Source organism: Amblyomma americanum, chromosome 11, assembly GCF_052857255.1.
Source record: "Amblyomma americanum isolate KBUSLIRL-KWMA chromosome 11, ASM5285725v1, whole genome shotgun sequence".
In the NCBI taxonomy this organism is placed as follows: Eukaryota; Metazoa; Arthropoda; class Arachnida; order Ixodida; family Ixodidae; genus Amblyomma; species Amblyomma americanum.
In genome coordinates this window covers 32,137,521-32,159,985 of record NC_135507.1, presented here as the reverse complement: position 1 = coordinate 32,159,985, position 22,465 = coordinate 32,137,521, and the positions used below count along the sequence as shown (strand labels likewise).

The 22,465-nt window shown below is 47.3% G+C and overlaps 1 protein-coding gene across 2 annotated transcripts in view; it reads right to left on the bottom strand.

The window, feature by feature from the left end:
- Positions 1-9,768, bottom strand: part of LOC144111055 (spindle assembly abnormal protein 6 homolog) — a 31,393-nt gene extending 21,625 nt beyond the window's left edge. For both annotated transcript variants that reach the window (XM_077644170.1, XM_077644171.1), the window contains exons 1-8: positions 9,695-9,768; positions 9,345-9,478; positions 8,846-8,903; positions 7,849-7,928; positions 5,701-5,794; positions 4,521-4,700; positions 3,069-3,365; positions 351-467 (exon numbers count right to left, since the gene is read on the bottom strand). In XM_077644170.1, the coding sequence (XP_077500296.1) occupies positions 351-467; positions 3,069-3,365; positions 4,521-4,700; positions 5,701-5,794; positions 7,849-7,928; positions 8,846-8,903; positions 9,345-9,472 (954 nt within the window). In that variant the 5' untranslated portion in view covers positions 9,473-9,478; positions 9,695-9,768. The remainder of the gene's footprint in view (positions 1-350; positions 468-3,068; positions 3,366-4,520; positions 4,701-5,700; positions 5,795-7,848; positions 7,929-8,845; positions 8,904-9,344; positions 9,479-9,694) is intronic.
- Between the last annotated feature and the right edge of the window lie 12,697 nt (positions 9,769-22,465).

Below are 22,465 nucleotides of genomic sequence, written 5' to 3'. Positions count from 1 at the left end.
ATTTACCGTCTCCCTTTAGTCCCATTTGTTAAGCACAGTTCCACAATTTACAAGTATTCTTTCTTCGTCAAATTTTTAAGGCACAAGAAGGCTACACTGCAGCTCTCACTAGCAACAATAAAGAGGTGAGGCTGCACCCAAGTGGACACTGACTGTAATTGTTCCCCATTGTCCTTTTTAAGTTTAGGGGTGCTATATGTCAGCTTTACTGCACTTGCCAAATATCTCGTTACAAAAAAGAGAAGAAAAAATCAAGACCTAGCTGAAACAATAAAAACTGAGAGGAAAGAATGAAAGCTGAAGAAAGCTTGTCACAAGATTGCCAAGAGATGAAGCAAGCTCCGTCTTACCTTGTTCAGCGCATCCTTGATGGAGACCTCAGCTTCCAGCACTTGAATCTGTTTCTTCAGTCGCTGCTCAGTCTCCTTGTGCTCCAGGTCTGACCGGAACTGCTGCTCCGAGCAGGCCTAGGCAGTCACACAGGTCATGCAGTCTTAGCTAGGGTTATCACATACAGGGAAGAGAAGACACGAATAAGCCTATCAACTAGTCAAGTCAAATCTGGCAAGTCTCTCAGTGGCAGCTTCTTTCGCTCCTCTGCCATCTGTATTGCACGGGATGGAATAATAAAAATTTCACATGATTTAACTTAAATTACAGACAGCAACATGTGCGGACTATTTCTTCACTATCAGGAGTTATGACCACATAATACTCTGGCAAAATAAAGAAAACTCAACTGCTGGATCACTTGATTCATGGAATTGCGCTATGAAGTAGACAACAGATTATGTGTACTGCATATGCTTGCCAGCAGTTAAAAAATTTATAGATTGTGTTGGAACTATACTTCGTTTCATACATCAGGCACAGCACTGTGAAATGTACAAAGTAGTCTGCATGAAAAAAATGCCTGAGTAAAGGCATGTTACTTAGCACTTGTTCTGCAAAGAATTGGTTTTTGAGGAAAGGAAAGGTGCAGTTTCTCTCTCACTTCATTATGGACACCTCAACCACAACATGAGGAAGGAAGGGAAGGTGGGAGTGAAAGAGGAAAGAGAGAAAAAGGTGCCCTAGTGGAGGGCTCCGTAGTGGAGGGCTCCGGAATAATTTCTACCACCTGGGGATCTTTAACGTGCACTGATATAGTGCTTTGCATTTTGCGTCCATCGAAACATGGCTGCCGCGGCAGGGTTTGAACTTTGTGGCATGCGAAAGCGAGAGTGTGTCGTCAGCGATAACAGAGAATTTAATCAGCACATTACAAATGTACTATAATAAGACTGTAGGCAAAGTATTTATTATTCTTCACTCACAACAAAGATCGCCGGTGTAGGCAGCTCAAACAAGAGCGCTAGCATAGACAACATTGCACCTGATGTATGAAATGCAGTACACTAATAAGGGCATCTGAGAAAACTGAGAAATACCTTAGTCATTGCTTGTTCATTTATGGACTCTCATACTTAAATTTTTGTTATCATCACTGGAACGTTTTGCAATTATAATATCATCAAACACTGCAGTCCACAATGTTTTTTGAAGCTGTCAGCTCGGGCAACATTCCAATTTTCCCATCAGTGTTTTTTATAGTACATTATAATGCGCATTGTGCGATACTAGAATACCATCATACAGTCTGCACTTTATCGGGCTCATAATGTGTTACTTCAGGGGAGGTGGTGAGAGAGAAATTTGGCTAAATATATATATCATCATTAGTTAATACAGTCGAGCCCACATACAACGGCCCCACTTAAGACGAACTTCCGCATATAACGAACAAGACCTGCGTGACTCTCAAAATCTACATTGTTTCAATGGCACAAAATCACACGTATAACGAACGTCATTAAGCCCTGCTGATCGGTTACAGCACACGGACGGCGTAAACCCGGCGCCGCGATGAGAGATAACCGGCCTCTGAGCTGCCCTTTCCTCGCCAGCGCGCCTTCCAATATCACCCTCCCGCCCCTCCTCGCAACTCCGCTTCCCTCTCCTCACTCTCTTGCAAATCCGCGTGTTGCCTCCGCGATGAACCGCAACGCCACCTGCGCCGATCACGGAGGCCACGCTCCGTGAAGCAGGCCAACTGTGGGAGCCAAGATGTGGCTGCACTGGCACTAACAAACTCCCCTCATTGGTCTCTCCACTGGTGCTGTGCGTCAGTATCTTTAGCTTGATTGGCTTGATTGCCGCCTGTGTACGCTGTACATGTACCCCATCGCGCGCTTTGGTCACTCTTGTTGTGGTGCGGGCGTTTTGTCGGCTCCGTTCAAATCTCGGGCCCTGGTAGTTATTCGGGATGGCGGATGGGAACACCGTGCCCATTTCCATTGTATTCAGCGGTAGAGATGATGAAAGCAGCCTGGGCGGAGGTGACGGCCACTGGCGAGCGGAACTGCTTCCGCAAGGCCGGCTTCGTCGAGTGTCTGATGCCGAGCCTGATGCTTCGGAAGATGACCAGCCCGGTGGTGATTTGTGGCAGCGCATTGTCAACTCCGACATGGGGAGCCATGACATTGGTTGGAATGATTTTCTTTCTGTCGCTGACGATGCCGGCACCGCGGAACCGTGCACGAACGAGGATGTTGTTTCTGAAGAGCGGGACGAGAGTGACGTGGAGGAATCAGATGAGGATGAAACTTCGGAGCCAGCCCCCTTAAGCACGCCCGTAGCAATGGCCTACATAGAGGGCCTCAGACAACTTGTCTATGCCAAGGGCCTCGGCGAAGAGCACGCTTCTGTTTTAAATAAACCGGAAACTTCCCTCATCGCATATGCGCTGCAAAGAAAGACGTCCATCACGGACTTTTTTGCAAATAAAAAATTTTGTTTTTTGACAAGCAACTCTCTTTAAATCTATGCCACTGACTACAAACTTTGGGATATAAGGAACGGACGCCACGTGACGCTCAAGTTCGTTATAAGCAGGCTCGACTGTAGAATGAACTTCAGCTAGTCGTCAGCACCTACCTTTGTCTTTTTTTTTATGCCTTGCTTTTGCACCTGCCTGTTTTGACGCTCCTAATTTTAATGACTGGCCCCCCTTTTGTTCGTTTGCTAACCTTGCGTGCACTCTCCTTCTCGGCTGCCAGTTCGCGCTTGTGGTGCTCCCTCTCGGCCGTGACCTCCCGTTTGTGCTGCTCCCTCTCGATCGTCAGCTCCCGCTCATGCTGCTCCTTCTCGGCTGTAAGCTCCCGCTCATACTGCTCCCGCAGCGAAGCCAGCTGGGAGGCATGGAGGGAGCGGATGTGCTCCAGCTCCCGTGACCGCTCCGTCGCCACCTCTTGGTACTGGTGCAGGCGTGCGTGGAAGTCCGTCTCAGAGCTCCTCAGTGCCGCCTCGAGCCTTCTGTTTTCGTCCTGCAACGAGGGAGGATTGCAAGGATAGAAGACCAGCCAGCGTCCACAGTTAAAAAAATAAGCTTCCAGAGGGATGCTGGTACTATTGTGGTTTGTTCAGTGGAATAGAGTACATTTATTGCTAGAAAATGTGGAGTTAAAAAATTGGCAGGGTCTTAAGTTAGTTTTGCCGAGTAGATGTGCGAAAACATGAGTTCATTTTTCGCCTCTTCCTTCTGTCATCTGCCTGTGAGCACAACAGCGCTTCTCGCATGCTCTTCATCGCCACATCCTCTCTCCACTCGGCTGCAGCTGACGCTAGGCCCTCCTCCCATTGGCTACAGCTGGCGCGACACTCCTCTGAACTTACCTGAGCTTCCTCCCAGTGTCTGCAGCTTGCGCGACGCTCCTCTAATCTAACCCAATTACCCAAGTTATTCTGAGGCTTCACACAAGGTTCTTCATTGGCTTTTACCCCGTTAAGTACTGCTTTTGCACAGAAATGCAATATTTTTTTCTCATAATTCAATTCAAGCTTCAGACATTGCTGACGACTTTGAGGGCATTGGAGTGGTTGTCAATGGCATGTGCTTGGTGCAGTGGTTTAGCCACAGATGTCCAGAAAGAAAAATTCCACCACAGTACACTGGTATCGAAGGACTCAAACCATGTAATAATGCGATGAGTTCTGTTTCCCTTTCTTTCAAGTGGTAATTTGTTTACTGCCATACGCATGCAACACAGTCATTTTCTGTTCATCACATGGGGTCCACTATTTTGCGCAGGCTCACTAGACGTCCTTAGATCGTTTCAGAACAGTTCTCAAGCGCGACCACTCCTGCAATGTCTGGAACTGCCTTGGGCACTGTAACTGTACTATTTAGCATGTTCCAAGTTGTGTTTAAATACAGTGCAGTCAACAGTGTCATGGCCATTCTCATTCCGATAACAGCCAGGCATGCAAATTATTGTCACTACTATCTCTGCCATCGTGCGTTGTTTCGTTTAAGGCACATATTTGCCCAATAAAGATGAGTTTGGTCAGGAGGAAAGGGGCAAACTAGAGAAAAATGAGCAGGAATATGTTAACTAAGGATGGGCGCGATGCAGAAGCCCATGCATGCACCTATGGCTTTACCGACAAGTCCAAAAGGCGCCTGGCTCTCAAGCTCATACCTTGAGCAGGCGCATGGCTGTCGTCAAATGCTTGCGGATGACCACGTCTGGTGCAGGAGACAGCTTGAGTGAGAGGTGGACGAGGTGCTTGAATGGGTTGGCCTCAACAATGTCCAAGATGGCCGGGTCCGAGCCAGTCCGACCGTGCACCACCAGCGATAGCACGAACCGGGGACTCTCCTTGCACAAAGAAAAAGCATATGCAAAAGCAGTTTGATGTTTGAATGTCTAATTATTTTATGTACCCTCAAGTGCTGTGGAATTGTACAAAGAAAAAAAAATGAAAAGGTACCAAAAAGTGCCAAAACTGCTTTGTAAAAGGCTTCAGCCAGAGAGCAAAATGAAAAAAAAAGGGGGGGGGGGGGGGGGGGATCAGAAACTAGATTCAAAAACAAAAGCAAAATATAAGAAGGAAATAGTACACAAAAAATAAGCAAGTGAAATGCAAAATAAAACGTACTAAATCAATGTAAGCAATGCAGGAAAAGAAAAAAGAAACTGCGGGGAATTGGGAAGGAAATGATACAACTTTATAACTTTATTGTAAAAGAGAACACCCTCATTCAACAAGAACGCCTTTTGAAAGAAAGCACTAACACTGCCAAGCTGTATGCCAGCAGAAGCCAGCGATGCAATTCATTTTCTTATTTAAGAACATTACTAGCTCTGGCAGGACTCGGATCTTTACAAAAGCGAAAAAATACAAGCTCATAAAAACGCACTACACGAAAGATTACCAACATCGCTGACACAGCGTTAGAAATGCATTTTAAGGCATAAATAATATTACAAGCATAGCTAAGGAGCGAAAAAAGAAGGCTGTGCTTAACGTACATCCCAATAGGCTGCTCGTTAAGACTGATTCCAAGGAACAAAAACTAGCGACGTGCATCTGAAGACTTTATATCCATGGTGCGACATGACACACTTTTCATTTTTTTGTCAGGCTTATTCCAGCTGTGTTTTCCACTTCCTTCTAAAATGTCCCCGAGGCAAAGAACATACCTAAGTGATTTAATGAACCAGTAAATAAGCAAACAAACAAGAAGATGTGATGACTTAACCCACAGGAGCAGTATTAGTGATGTATACGGCTTTGGAGACACTAGTAGTCTTTATACGAACTAGTTAAGAAAAAGTATAAAAGACAAGCAAAATGAAAGAACCATGGAACGCAAACCTTTTGATCATCTTTGGAACACAGCTCAAGGAGGTCAACAAACTTCTGTGGAAATGACAGGAAGTCCACGAGAAGGCCCTGCTGTGCCTTGAGGCTGCAAGACGAGATGTGAATGTAGCGGCGTAAATGAAAGCCAGAAAAACAAATATTCTGGCAAGGTTTCCCAAGTGCTTCTATTTAAGGGGTTCTAAAACATTCTTCAACAACTTTTATAATGCACAGTTCTCCCCTACAAAAGGCAAACGTTTCTTTCCCAAAATATTTCGGAAAAGAAAAATTACTTAATGAAATTTCTTTTAATTTATTTTAGACTTAGCAATTTCTTGTACAGCTTTCGGCTGGCTTTGGTAGTGACACAAGCGAGTAGTCATATTTGAAATAATACGTTTGGCACAAAAGTTGAAATTGTGCATAAAAATATTTCCTTGCTGCCACCGTGCATCCAATGCCGTTCATATACTTCTATGTGAGCTGCCTCTAGATACAGGAAGTGTCATCATAAGAACACTGTTCAAGAAAATGAAGGGTGCTTTCACTGCCATGTGGGTGAGCCATTTTAGGTGGAACAGGAAATTCAGAACATAGAGTCGCATGTGTAAAGCGGTAAAACTGTGCTGGCCCTCAAGTGTTTTCACACGTGATGTCACCAGCTCTTCATTTCTTCATCCTCACTTTCTTTTGAACTACATTCCACTTCGAAAATTGCTGCGAAAATTGTGAAACGCACTGCTTTGGAACAGGAGTTTGAGTGTCAAGAAACCTCACAGCATCTGCACCTGCTTTTGCTGCACATGTAATGACTACACGCTGCCATGTTCAAAAGCCAATGAAGGCTACTCTTTCGCTTCCTGCACCAGTTTTATCAGTTGAAACCTTTTCCTTCCATTTTCATGGTGCGCCAACCATCATCTGATGTCGCATGATGTGAACATGTTGGTGTTGCTCGCATATCTGAAGAGGACAGGGATGCCACCTAGCTCTATAATGGACGCCGTTATCTTATCACGAAGGAAAACCAGGCACTTTAAAGAAAAGGTTCCAGGCTTTTCAGACCACTTCAAACACTGAATAAGACCACAGAGAGTGACGCTGGAATGTAGAGATAATTTTCTAGGTCACTTTACTGCATTGAATTGTCTTAGTAAGTGGGGGTAGTTCTCACTTAACATTTAGCAGAGGTGTTGCCACTCTGCAGCAATTGCTGGCAGCAACAACAACGCTAGTCCTGCCAGCAGCTGGCATAACAATTGCACACATGAGACAACTGTTGCTCCACCGAACTAATCAGGAACAGACCAAGATGCCAGGTATGAAGTAGAACTTCTGCACCTAACGCTTTAACCAGTGAGGGCTGCTTATGGCAAGCAAGGGGTTTTCTGCCATTTCGAGGCCTCTGATGCCTTCCATCTCCTCTAAGCGCAGCAAGCAAGTTTGAAGATTCACAAGCAGCAGGTGCACTGATCAATTCCAGCCCAGCATGAAGTATCAAGTTGCACGTGTCTACCCTCTTTGTAGCGACACTGCAACATTGTTTGTAACACTAAGTTCTAGGTAATATTTTTTCTGTACTGGAATGTAATACTGTTTTCATTTTCTGTACGTGACCCGTGACAGGCATTAGTCATGTACATATAGTTGATAAAATAGTTTATGTGCACCTGCAATAAGTTGTAAATTAAAAGAAAGCATATTTGACAAAAAATACCTACCTATGTATCTATAGTATATATCTATAAGCAAATAGCTTGACAGACCCTCTAACGAGGGTCAAGGGTCTGCCAAGCTCTAAGTAGGTTCTCCCTCTCGACTCTTTTTCATTCTTGTTGGAAGAATAAAGCTTTTTTCCCCTCTACTTAATTGGCAATACAGCTACACATCTGCTCTTCTAGGGTGCAAGAAATATAGCCAATGGTTTGTTTCAGTGACTTTTCAGTTTCAGACACTCTGATGCCACAGAAGCAAGGATGGAAAGGAACGGAGGGGCTGGCAAGAGAAAGCTCAAGAGAATTCATAAACTTGGGATAAATGGTACATTGCTTGTGTTTAGCACAACAGCATGAACCAAAAAATAAGACTAAAAAGAGAAGTGAAGAAAGCCTTTAACAAACAATGGCACAAAAAGTAAATAAAAAGTACACAAAGACTTGCCTCTGGAAGTCTTCTTCAGTGAGAGTGAGAGTGTAGACAAAAAATGGGTCTGCGTCATCTGTAAGCTGGATCTGGAGCTCCTGAAACATGCAAAGGCCATAGATTAAAATAAAAAAGAGAATGAAAACGACCTATGGTTTAAAAGAACTTGCAGATGGGCTAGATGGTTTTCAGATTCAGATGGCATTATTAGTGCTTACAAAACACATACACGAAAGAAAAGGAAGGACACAGGAAGTGCCAGTCCCGTGTCCTTCTTTTTCTTTTGTGTACGTGTTTTGTTAGCACTAATAATGCTGTCTGGATAATAACAAGTAAAGCCTCAAAATTCCTTTGGCTGACACATTCTGCAGCAGAGATTACAGGCAAAGTAAAAAATTCACTTGAGGTTATCCACCGCAAAATCACTTATCACCTCTGCACTGGTTTTGGACATCATAATGTCATTTTGGGATTATATGCAGTCAAGCTACACAATGCAGAGGTCTGTCATACGGTGATACCCACATCATAAACGTCTCCCAGAGCATACATTGAGTTGCATCCTTTAACCATTGCACACTGTAAATAAAGTCATTAAAGGGACAAGATTAAGGTTTGGGCTTTGTCCAGTGAGAATGTTCCATCCGTAGTAATATGAGCTGGTTTGACCTCAACGTGCCAAAGAGTATCTCTTCAAGGGAGTATTGCTGTCCTTTCGTTGAACCACAGCGGGGCAAAAATATGAGCCTTTGCCAGTTATGTCCCTTCTCACGAGGTGAGTCAACAGAAGAATGCATAAGACATTTACATTTGCAGAAACATAGAAAACTCCAGCGGCATATAAGAGCAAACGAGCTGGAAACCTCCTGTGATGCAACCTGCTCAAATTGCTCTTTACAAATATTAAAACACGCACATATCGCCTCTACATTTTTAGTAAGAGACATTTTATGCCCTACCTTTCTTTGCCCTTTCTATAAGAATCCAACAAGGACAAATAAGGAGCAACACTAACCTTTCGACCAACAGTCGATGATTTGCTCTTGCGTATAGTGAGGCACACGGACGAAACACTGAAAGAAAGAAAAAAAACATAACGTGAGTACCTGTTCGATTGCAACACCTGTCCCCGGTCATGCCCGCTGATGGTTTTTCTCAGGTTCACACCTCGCGCGATCGATTCGCTGTTACTAGGAGCAGATGCACATCCAACCAATGGTATTCCCTAAACCTAACCCACTGACAAACAGGAAGATGTGAAAACTGCACCGACACGCCCTTAAGGCGAAACCAACCGTTGGCGTGAAGTGAACATGCTTTAATGCGAGCTTTCAATGCTCTTTGAGCCCCCCAAGCCGATATATATATGTTATATATATGTTATGTTAGAATATATATGTTATCAGCTATGCTGTCACTTCAGAAATGATTCGGGGTACCGAAAATTTCAAAAATCCTCCCTTGTGGAGAGGCGAAACCACAGCCCGGAGCTGCCCCGATCTCCCGGAACTCACCGCCGTGCCGTTGCGCAAAAATCATCCTTGAGTTGGACACTGAGTGTTCGGCAGTACAGGCTCTCATCCTGGCCCGATTCGCTGGTGCTTACGCCATCTGCCCTCCTGTACTGCGAGTCGAGGATCATCTCGGTCTGGAGACGAACAAGCAACCATAAGAGAGCGCCAGAAGGCGACGCCAACACACAACTGAAACACGCCACCGAACAGCGCAGAGTGGATAAAAAAGGTAACACCATTTGTCAAAACACATCGAAATCATCTTTTGTACTTCCTTGCAGCGATAGGGGGGCGTTATTATGTTTGTTTTGGGCTTTAAGAGAGCTGGAAAGAGCAGGAAGCGCACAAACCTTGTCAACAACTCCATCGAGAACATTGAAAAACGACACGCTTTAATCTCATTGGTTGATAAGTTGGATTGGCTATTTTACTCTACTTGACTGCGTTTCGGCCGCTCTGATGGCTTTCTTCGAGAAAGCATCGTGATATATATTGAAAGCTAAAATTTTCACAAAAATAAATTCCTCTTTATACCTAACAACACAATTTTGGGCATTATAAATTTATTGTAAAAAGGTTTTATTAAAAAAAAAACACGTTGGTAACGCGACGCCGTGACCGCAGTGGCGCTGTGGCGCTACCTCCGCCCAGGGATTAGGCGCCAAGTTCGGTTGTCAGAAGATACCTCGTTTGTGTTTGCTGTCCTGCGAAGTAAAGTCGAAAGATGCCTATTGCGTAGCACAGGCAGTTTTGGCTGTTTGCCGGCATATAAATTAAAAGAACAAAAGAAATGCGAAGCGAAGCCGGAATCCGCGGCTCTCAATCATGCTCTAAATCGTGCATGGCCGTGAGGGCTTGGCCTGATTTTCTATTTCCAGTGCTAGGAACACACGGAGGCTGCGCTAATTCCCAGATACCCCCACTGATAGAGCAGCATAGCACTTGTACGTCATGAGCGCTACCTCTAGGTCACTTGCACCTTGCCTCTTTTCGAGGAACTGTCCTTCTGTCTTCGGATTGTGATCAAGGTCCATGGAGCTTGTACACTTACTAGAAGATGAGCAATGCCTTATTTGTTCAGTTCTTGAATCGATTATTTTGTACACAGAACGCATTTATGTTCTCTGAACCAGCAGCCAATACGTTTGATAATTTTTGTTCTAGTGGCACGACTTCAGCAGCGTGACTTTCAAGATAACGCCTGATCTAGTTTGCAGAAATAACAAGCACGTTACCGGTACACCATTGACAGAAGGGTACCAAGTCAATATGATGGAAGGGTCGGAAGAAAAGTCAACTTGAAGTGACCAAAGCGATGACAATTGCCGTCTCGAAATTAAGTGTATGCTGCTTCTAGGAAATCAGCCCAAGCAAAACTTTCCACCTCTGCAGTCGTGTTTAGCTGTAGGTAGGCAGTCGTCACCGCAGATGATTTGGCGCGGGGCACAACACGAACTCAGTGCACGAAAACACAGCGCGTTCCACGCGACAGCTGGGCGCACGTAAACACAGGCCACGGACGTGTCAACACCACACACTCCTGGGCATCGGTTGTCGCCGCCGCCGAGCCGACGAGAGTATGTTGCACATCCCGCCACACATACACTGCACACCGCGATTACCCAGGCCGATGTGAGCGGTCCAAACAGGGAACTGCGGCACAGGACTTCTCCTCACATGTGGTGGCCGAATGGCAACCAACATAGCCGGGAAGCCGCCGTCGGGGCTCCCCATCGTGGACCCGCACATATGTCTCCTGCAGCGCGATAACCTCCGGCGTGCTTTCGGTGATGCGCACGCGAAGCTCGGAGTACCGCGCTGCAAGAGATCGAACGTTCCACTGCAGGATTGTGTAGGTCCGTGGTGGATCCCCTGCTTCATTTCGAGCCCCGAATCATTGGAAACCACGGGAATGGTGCGTCTTGAGAACGTAGCCAGATTTGACCCCGCGCCTGGGATACGAATGTTCTTCTCATAAATCGTCACGAGGTGCAGGGATTTTCTGTTTAGAACTATGTGGATGATATACCGCTAGACGACAATAATGAATTTTCAGATTCTCATACGGAAGGCGAGAGAATATGACCCTGGAACTTGCGTATAAAATTATTTTTTTTTGTTTACCAAGGAGACGAAATGGATCACAACTACCGCTGGATAGATGCATGGAATGTAGGTCGACCCATATTTTCGAAACGGAGTGATGGCAGTTTCCACCGTACTCAGCTTTTTTCCCTTTATTTTCGTTTAACTCTAATGTAAGTTGTTAAATTAAAGCTCTCCATTTATATATACGTTTTCCTACACCTATAACCTTATGTCACCTCCCTGCTTTTGAGCCATAAACCTCCCCATCACTTCTGGCTAATTTCCACCGCAGATTCATTTACATGACCATTGTTCTCTAAAGCCCAGCGCCTCAGGAAGGTGACAGCGCCTGAATCGACAGCGGGATGCATACCATATCACAAATGAGTATGAGGCGTTCTATTGTTTCTACAGATTTACCACACACATGTGCCACCTTCTTCGTTGAATTTATTTTTGAGGAAAAACGCTAAGGCGCTCGTGTGCTGTGCGAAATCAGTGCACGTTAAAGATCCCCAGGTGGTCGAAATTATTTCGAAGCCCTCCACTACCTGACCTATTTCTTCCTTTCTCCTTTCACATCCCTCCTTTATAGCTTCCCTTACGGCGCGGTTCAGGTGTCCAACGATATATGACACAGATACTGCGCCATTTCCTTTTCCCCCAAACCAATTATTATTATTAGCTGTGCGTTGTAAGACACCCAGACCTAGCTTTAAAGGGTAGGGCACTGCCTCTTGAGTTATTATAAAACTCTTTCTTCCTGACCTGGCTGTCGCAGTATAGATATATGTTTCTAGACTATGGTTATTTTAAAATTATATTTATCCAATTTTCCATTCAGACATGCACAGCCATGGCACCGTTCCGCCGTGGCACCATTCCGCACAAGATCGCACTATCACCATCGAAGGTATGTGAAACGAAGAAAATAGCATCACTGACATCGCTCAACAATAATGCATGCGGGCGGTCTGGTAACGAAGTTACCCAATGTGAGGTGGATATGCTCCAGCTGCCAGAAGGCCATCGCTTCGGTCTTCTAAAGCATAAAAAAGCACTGTTCTCATGCCTGACTAGAAAAAAAAAAGGGCCAGGAGTGGGTTTTGAGAAACCTCTCAAATGTGGACCATGGTTAGACGGCGGAACGAATCACTGACCCATCAACCGTGTGTTTTGTCCACAGCCCTTTTTCCAAGCTTTCGCCAATTCATTCGTATCCGAGCACCAGGAACGGAGAAACCTTGTACCCATTAGAAAACCGGTGGGTTCCCGGCGGCACTGGGGATCGAACCCAGCACCTCCCGAATGCGAGGCGGATGCTCTACCACAAGGCCACCGATTCGGTAGGCGACATCCTTGAAGAGTATCCACATAGTCGTCAGAAAACAATAAAAAAAAAAAGATTCGGCAGTGAGAGCGAGCAGAATCCGCCACCGCGGCAGAGATTCCGCGGAAAAACCAAGATGAAAGCCTGATGGGTTCAGGCCAAACTTCTGGCGCCGCTTCTAGGAAGTTGCATTCCCGCGACGACAAACATGGCAGCACCCTTCGATGCAGGACGCCTCTCTTCGGACAGGATTCGACATTGTTACGGTCTGGTTACGGTCCATTTCAGCGCGTTATTTGTTAGAATTGGGGCACCGGTCTGTCGCTTCGTCTCGTCTTGCCTATAAAAAAACGTATGAGTGATGAATCTGCTCTATTTCTTTTTTCTTAGAGGGATGATTCTGACGTCGATTTTTGTTGACAACAGTGGTTCCCCTCTTGACGATCAGATGGCGCCACTAGGCGAAACTTATCGATGCTTTAGTAAAACACTCTCCGGGGCATGTTGGTTCATAGCTAACAACGCACGTGCTTTCAACTGTGTTCCCCCCTATCTGTCTTTACCCCCCCCCCCCCCCCCTTTGTGGTTGATATATACGCGGCGGTTTATGAAGACAGTAAAGTGTTGCAAGTTAGCGCCTGTCCTGTCGGTTTCCTCCTTCTTTGTGTCGTGTTGTTGCGCTTTTATTCTTGTTAGTTATTGATGCTTCTTGAACATATCGGAGCCGTGCTAGCTGACATAAAGACCGCTTATACCGCGCAGTTTTTCCGTTTGAGACCAGATGGTGCCACCGGCTTGATCGGAACTAGTCTTCCTGTATATGCTCCCGCAGGGAGCAGATTTTGCGCGACTGTTTTCCTCGCGCCGCTCTTGACGCCATTCGCCGAGCGGCCGTCACGTGATTCTGCTGACGACGTTTGTTTCAGTTTGAAGTGGAGGAGCCGACTTTCCAGGCGCTACGCCGGTTCCTCGCCGGCCCCAGTACCCTCTCGGCTGCCATCGTGATCGGACGCGTCCGGTGCGGTCGGCTGCGGTGTGTTCCCGCCTTTTCCATGCGCTCCAGTTGTATATATTTTGATAGTGTGCAGTGGCGGCAGCCTCCAACTATGACGGGGTGCAGTGCGCCAAACTGCAAGAACCCTACCGAAAGCGGCAAAGCTTTTTACGCAGTGAACAAGCTTTGCCTAGGCTATTTAACAATTTTATTTGTTAAGAATGCCCTTAAGGTTCCACTGACAAGGATGTTAACAGTGCAGGAGAGGGGAACAAGAATAGAATGAAATATTTGAAAGCAAAATTGGATATTCAGATAAGTTTTTTTCCTTGAGTAAAAGCATGGAGCAGTCCAAAACAAAGATACAGTGTTGTGCGTTTTTATCGTGAACACTTTAAAAAATTTCCCCGCCTCAACCGCTGGCTCATTTGCCGTGAAGCTGCACACAGAGCATGCGTATTATGGTAACTTTTGTATCGTAGCAAGTTTCACAACGGTGCTTACTTAGTTGAGCCATGCATGATGCGAAAACGTAATCGTCTACGTAGAGATCAGCAACCAAAACCCGCAGGCGACACTTTTTCGCTGAAGGGCGGCAGTGGCGCCATCTCTTTTGGGCAGTGGAAACCATTACGACAAGGCCGCCGAGGCGAGCATTGCAAGCAATATTCTTTAAAAAGTAAAGCCTCGTTAAATCATTTGTTCTGTTATTTTTCCGCTTAATTAGTCGAAAATGTTGTAAGCGCTTCAGTAGAAGCAGACGAAACGACAGGAACGGCATATTCAAATGGCCCGCGCTCCTTGCAACGCTCTCCTCGACGTCCTTGTCTTGACGCTTTGCGCTACCGCAAACAGATGGCGCCACTGCCGCCCTTCAGCGAAAAAGCGTCGACTGCGGGTTTTGGTTGCCGATCTCTACGTAGACGATTATGTTTTCGCACCATGCACGGCTCAACTAAGTAAGTACCGTTGTCAAACTTCCTACGATACAAAAGTTACCATAATACGCAAGCTCTGTGTGCAGTTTCATCGCAAATGAGCCAGCGGTTGAGGCGGAGAAACTTTTGAAAGTCTTCACGATAAAAACGCACAATACTGTATTTAATAATGCAGAGAATGTACATATAATTCAAGTAGGTCAAGAGAAAACGCAATAGGGCTTAGGGAAAAACGAGCAAATAACAGCACCAGAAAGAGATACACATCACTTTTCGAGATCCTTGGAAACCCGTATACCACAATTCAGCTGCAGTGACTTGAGGCAGATTTCTCTAACTTTCGGATGTTAAAGAAGTACGGCACGTGAGGTGTTTGGCTTGAAAAGATGACCATGGCATAGGAAAAATGCAGTGGAGGGCTAGAAGTCAGAGGAACAAATGGTATGTATATTTTGTGAAAGATAAGTGCGCGAGTTTGCGATTATCTGCGCCCCAACGTGAAAGAGTCCAATATCGGTGATATACCGCTAAACGACAACAATGAATGTTCAGATTCTCATCCAGAAGGCGAGAGAATACCACCCTGGTACACCATTATCAAATTAGTTGGTTTGGTTATCAAATTAAGAAGACGAAATGGATCACACCTAGCGCAGACATGCAGCAGCGTTCCGCCGCTCACTCGCAGCGACTGCAAGATCGTCATTAGACCGAGAGGTTGGCCTTGTTATTAGACGAGCACTGCGCCATCGGGCTCCTATCTCAAGAACCTCAATAAAGTTACTCGTAGCAGCCATCCTGACTAGACTGCCGTCAATCGCGTGCTGTCTACATCAGGCGATCATTCGAATGAAGACCGCAGAAAAGGCCGCAGCTATCAGCATTAGGGATATACATATATATGGTGCTGCTCTCTGCTACCTGCAAACGATTACTTATCGAAGGTGAAACGAAGAAAATAGGATCACTGACATCGCCCAACAATAACGCAGGCGGGCGGTCTGGGAAAGAAATTCCCCAATGTGAGGTGGATAAGCTCTAGCTGCCAGAAGGCCATCGATTCGGTCTGCTAGAGCATAAAAAAGCACTGTGTAAGTGTTCGATTGGCGATCGAAAGCATTGCTGCCACAAGGCCTTCTCTTTGGAGTGCTAGAGCATAAAAAAAAAGAAACCCTCATGCCTGACGACAAAAAAAGGGCCAAGAGTGGGTTTTGAAACCTGTCAATTGTGGACCATGGTTAGACGGCGGTACGAATCACTGGCCCGTCAACCAGGGGTTTTGTCCACAGCCCTTTTTCCAAGATTTCGCCAATTTCTGGGGTACCCGAGCATCAGAACAGGAGAAACTTGTACCCATTAGAAAACCGGTGGGTTCTCGGCGGCACTGGGGATCGAACCCAGCACCTCCCGAATGCGAGGCGGATGCTCTACCACAAGGCCACCGATTCGGTAGGCGACACCCTTGAAGAGTATCCATATAGTTGTCAGAAAACAATAAAAAAAGGATTCGGCAGTGAGAGCGAGCAGAATCCGCCACCGCGGCAGAGATTCCGCGGAAAAGCAAAGTTGAAAGCCTGATCGGTTCAAGCCAAACTTCTGGCGCCGCTTCTAGGAAGTTGCATTCCCGCGACGCTAAACATGGGGGCACCCTTCAATGCAGGACGCCTCTCTTCGGACACGATTCGACATTGTTGCGGTCCATTTCAGCGCGTTATTTGTTAGAATTGGGGCACCGGTCTGTCACTTCGTCTCGTCTTGCCTATAAAAAAAACGTATGATTGATGAATTTGCTCTATTTCTTTTTTTCCATGGTGATGATTTTGTCCATTTCAGGCTTATGAGAAGCGTCGGTTCTTGTTGACCAAGAGTGGTTCCCCTCTTAACGATTAGATGGCGCCACTAGGCCGAACTCATCGATGCTTCTGCAGCATATCGGCGCCGGGCTAGCTGACACGTAAAGACTGTTTCAACGCGCAATTCTTCCGTTTGAAACCAGATGGCGCCACCGGCTCGCTCAGAAGACGGCGCCATAATGGGCTGCACCCTACAGTGGAAAGCAGCGGGGCTGACTTACCCAAGGCATTGGGGTTTAGGGTAGTGAAGGGAAAGTGGATTTTAAGAGGTTAGAAGTAACCAAACGAAGGTTATCTGATTGGTGGCTAAAAGCAAGACAGGAGCAAAATTTCACAAGACATGGCTAGGTGGCTGGCATGTGCGCGTCGACGCAGCAGTGAAAATATCGCGTATTTCTTCAGAATGTGTTCTCTCTACGGAGATGTAGAAAGGTAGAGGAAATACGTGCTGTATTGTGGATGGCATGAATTCCGACACAGATTTAAAGGTGCGGGATGCGATCGTTTGCGGGCTTCACGGAACCGAACCGCACATGGTCGTGCTGCACCTGTTTGCGCCCTTTCGCCATGCATTCTTTCGGTACGGGCGAAAGCAACAAAGACATTCGCCAGCGTCAGATAGCCAATATAGAAAGACAGGTTTTGATCATGGAAAATCTGCGAGGGTTAAGTGCACAGTACAGCCCCGCGAACAAGTTATTCCGCCACTGAAGCTGTCACTACGTGCTTTTACTTGCTCTGCTGTTGCGTCTGCCTGAGTGGCGAGACCCCATTGCTCGTGAGTTGAGGTGTTCCGAAAAATAGTAACAGAAGCGCCAGAGGACGAATTAGGAACGGAAAAGAAGGACGTCTATAGTGTTCCCACATACCGCAACTGTAGATTGTGCAGTGCGCAGCCATGCGAAGGAAAAACGTTTAGCGTCAGTCCGTGTATTACATGCCGCCTAGGTGCGGCATACTGTTGAACTTCGCTCCAAGTAGCGCAGTTTTCGTGGACCATATTCGGAATAAATCCTTTGCGTTACTGCTGCTGTGCTGAGTGGTTGTCACTTCCTCGCTATCCATGCGAGACAGTCACTAAAAGTGACTCCGCAGGCCAGCGCTAGGAGTGAAGCTGTTACCACCAACGAGACTTCGGGCTTTTTCATGTCCGAATATCGAGCGACATGTGAGACTGCAGTAATTGTGAAGTGCGTGTGAACGCCATCTCGGGAAGGCTGCCTGATGCATGGTACTGCTACTATGATGGTTAACATTTGTATGTATATTTATTTTTGTCTCTTTTCTGTCTTTAACAAAGCTCTAAAAAGCTTTTAGGTTTCCTAAGCACCATCAACAACAGGTTGTAAACAAATGCGCACAATGTGCATGTGAGCGTTTTGGAGCGGTGTCTACATGAATGTACACACTACAACAAGGATATGCGATGCCGCATTAATAACAACAAAAAGCATTCAGAAAAGCCTTCAGCGATTGTAAAGACAAGCATTCAGGCGATCTATTCGCTGGCTCGAAGTGGCTCGAGATGCTGAGCGGCTCTCCGCGACATGAAGCCCGATCATGTTTTCACGCCTCAGCAGATCCAATGAGCATTCCCGCATGTCATTCGAAGGTCATGCCAAACCACAGTGCCGTGTTCCCACAGCTTTACAACCACATCAGCCGAAACACTTCCTGTCGGAAGCGAACCATCAGACGTAGCAGCTGTCGCAACGAGCAGTTAGGATGTGTGTAATGGCGGCGTGATCACGTGATCGAAGATGGCAGCCCACATGACACGACGCTGTAAAGAATATTTTACGGAAGTCTTGTGAATGCACAGGTTTCCTACAGAAAACCACGGCCGTAGTAAAACCGGTGTACGTCTGACCTAGTAAGTCTCCGGTATGCTAAATTTCTAAAATAGGCGTAACGTCTGGCAAAATTGCTGGATTTAGCCTAACCGGGCAGCGGTAGACAGCGTCGATTAATCTCTTTTTCTTGCCATATCTGTGCACGCCATGAGCAGACGAGGACCAAAGATGGGGTGGCCATCACGTCTGAACGAGGCAGCATTTCTGCGGCCGCGGAATGCTCTTGCTGTCGCCGCCGAATGCTCAAGTGTGAACGCGCCTTTAGGGTTGTTTGACGGCGAAACGAATCACTGGTCCGTCAACCCGACTCTTTGATCCACGACCCTTTTGCCAAGCATTTTGCTTCAGATGTTCGAGCCGAGCACCATGCAAGGAGTAACCTTGTACCCATTAGAAAACCAATGTATACCCGGCAGTACTGGGGATCGAACCCAGCGCTTCCCAAATGCGAGGCGGATGCCCCGCTAGAAGGTCATCACTTCAGTGTGTATACGAACCCGTACGGAAGTGAATGCTCAACGATGCGTTCAGTGGGATTTTGAACTGCGAATTCCACCGCTTTGAAAGTCCTTTGTTACCCACATTCGAGGGGAATTTCGCGCACGCTGCCTTCTCGGTCAGGAACGCGCGGGCAGTCCGACAGCGTCGCGCGCGTCGTCACGGAGTGGCTGTACGCCTTCTTTGCCACCTATTAGGCGCAAAACTAAACAGACCCATTGCTCTATTATGGGCTGCAACCGCACCTTCAGAATATTCTCGAATACGGACATCTTACGGGTTTCTAAGGCCACATTATTAGAATACAAACGCGAGTGCTCGATTCTAAGCGTTCGTCCCCAGATGCAATTTTGCGTCCTATTTTTTTTTTAGCCAGGTAGTATCGCGCAGTGACCGAACGCTCCGGGTGCGCTACCTTGAACGATTAACAGCTGGGGGCCCCACCCCAGCTATTGTGTTCAAAGTGTTGGGCGCGTGTGTTTTTCTTTTCTTCATTGACTGTTCACGCGGGCAACTTGGACATATGTATTATGTAAATAGTGTATTTACGACCTCTCCTTCTATCTCATCTCACGTTCGGTTCTTAATGTAAACAAGCTTATCAGCATTGCTTTTTTTTATCTCAAAAATGTATTGGACCGTTTGTCAGTCGTTGCCTCTGCCATGGCCAATCCCCTCCACCCCCCCCCCCCCCCTTAGTCGGTGCGCGTCATTAACTATACTTGAGGACAACAGCAACAACAACAATATTAGGCGCGTCCATCATAGTTCGATATACAATGGCTAGGAAATGAAGGGGAGCCAAACCGGCGACATCTGGCAACGGCAAAAGGAGCGGGTCATAGTAAATCTTGAGAGGACGCCTGCTGGATAAGGACCAGGTTATTGTGTGCGGAATATCGACGGCAATCCCGCCGTCTAGGATGAGATCCAGAGCCAGACTACTCATTCTGTACAGGAAAAGTTTAGCGTCAGGTTTGTCGTACGTGTCGATGCTTTCGGCAGCCTCGGGATTCTGAGGTAAAAGAACGGGACAGCTGACGACATTTTTCGCATGCTTTGCCACTTCTGGTTGGGTAGGGTCCGTATTGCAGGGTGGCCAGCTCACTCCAATACAATAGGAACAAAGACGAAAATCTATCGTCTGACTGCGTGGCAGTATGCGTACGCGTATGTCACGAAAGGTAACATAGGATTGTAGCTTACCTTGGAACGATGAACGATGCGACATCCGACGAGGAGTGTTGCAACGATGTTGAAAAAGATAGACACGTCCAGTGTCCCTAAGCGACTCGCTGGGCGCGCCGTGTCGATGCACAAAACGATGCAGCGAGCAGACACACAGCGCCTGTGTGTGTGTCTTCCTTTCTTGGTCCCGTCTGCTGCGCTGTTTCCACGCAGAGCAGATAGCAACTTCGCGGGAAGTACCAACGGAAAAGCGCAGTGGCTTCGGCATACCAGATGAGATGGCCGACGATCATCAAGTGGCTCCTGGGGACCGGGCATTTCAGTGGTCCGTAGAGGCTAACGCCAACAAGACCGAATGGGCGTGTAGGGTATGGAAGTTTCTGCAAGGGGTCGGTCAGACGTCGCGCGGCGGAGGACTTGCGGAGTTGACAGGCGAGGCAGGATGCGACGTGCTTGCGAATAAACCCGTACATTTCGCGCCAGCAAAAACGCAGAGAAACCCCTTTGTATGTTTGGAGAACTCTAGCATGTGCACACTGAGGATCGGCATGGAATGAAGAACAAATGTCAAACTCCAAATGGCGAGGAATCCCTAGGAGCCACCGACGAACATCAGGCATGTAGGTGGACCTTGGAGATGGCCGTCCCGGAGTGCGAAATTTGGAACTTCGCGGCGCTGTGCGCGATAATGTTCAATCGCTGGTGATGTGGAGACAACGCTGACGACGGACCCATGCCATCGTTGTTTCCGCTGCTCCTTAGGCGTACCCGCGACGGTAAGGGGTTCGAGAACGAGACTTGTGGCGAGCTTGCAGCATCGCTGTGAAGCGGAGCGCGAGACAGAGCACCGGCACCCCTGTGATTGCGACCAGGTTGGTAGGTTGCACGGATGTCACTCGAATGCAGAGAGCCCGGCGGGCGAGGCGTCCGGACGGATCTTTAAAAGACGACTGCCAGCAAAGCGCGCGATGACCCATGACGACATCAAACTGGCGGCCGTATATATGTATGCATGGCCGAACTATCATTAGCACCCAAACGACAGCTAAACATTCCTCTGTAACGGAGTGGTTACATTCAGCTTTGGTTAGCGCCCGACTGGCGTACGAAACGACATATTCTTGAGATCCACGCCTAAGCTGAGCCAACGCTACTCCGGAGGCCGAAGCCGTTCGCGTCAATTTTTACTTCGCTAAGTGGAGCTGGGTCGTAGTACCGGAGTACTGACGGTGAAGTCAGCCAACGCTTCCTCGCGTTCGGCGGACCAAGCAGACAGGTCACGTGGTCTGCCAAGAAGCTTCGTCACGGGCGCAGTGATAGACGCAGAATTGGCGTACGAAGCGCTGAATATGGGAACACGGAGCTGATAAGTTGCTCGATCGAAGCCGTTTTTGGAAACTACGCAACAGCGCGGAGCTTGGCCGGGCCATTGAAACAGCCACGCTTAGAGACGATGTGGCCAAAGATAATCAACTGCCTGGCTCCGCAGTGGCACTTCTCAGATTTAGCTGCAGGTCGGCGTCAGTTAGGCACGCCGAAAATTGCTGTAGGAGCGCGAGCTGGAAGCGGAAATCATTGGAAAAAACAAGGGTGCTGTCTATTGGTAGCAGAGGAACGCGAGCCACTTGAGGTTGCGTAAGATGTGTTCCATCATCCATTTTAAAGTGCCTAACGCTTTACACAGGCCGAGTGACATTACAGTAAACCCGCAAAGACCGGCAGATGTAAAGAATGTCTTCTCGGTCAGAGGCGGCCATCTTCACATTAGCCGCCGCGGTGGCTCAGTGCCTATAACGCTCGGCTGCTGACCCGAAAAACGCGGGTTCGATTTTGGCCGCGGCGGTCGAATTTCGATGGAGGCGGAATTCTAGAGGCCCGTGTACTGTGCACGACGTCAGTGCACGTTAAAAAACCCCACGTGGCCGCAATTTCCGGAGCCCTTCACTACGGCGTCCCTCATAGCCGGAGTCGCTTTGGGACGTTAAACCCCCATAAACCAAGACAAACCATAAACCATTGGCACATGCCAGTAGCCAGCGCTTAAGTCAATAAGGATACGCAGAGTATTCTGTGCATTGAAGGCAGTCAAGATAAATTGGGTAGAGTTTATGATCTATGGGGGTTTAGCGTCCCAAAGCGACTCAGGCTATGAGAGACGCCGTAGTGAAGGGCTCCGGAAATTGGGAAGAGTGTAATTGTAACTATGCCTAATTAACATAGTTGAGGTGGCGCTAATCGACACGTAATATGATAAAGCTCTAGTTCTTCTTACCATGTGCCAGCGGAGAATATATGGTTGCTGTCGAAAAGGCAGGTGAGAACCGACCGGTCTTAGCGCGACGAGGGGCAGTTGACGTCTGGCCTAAAGGCATCCGGGCA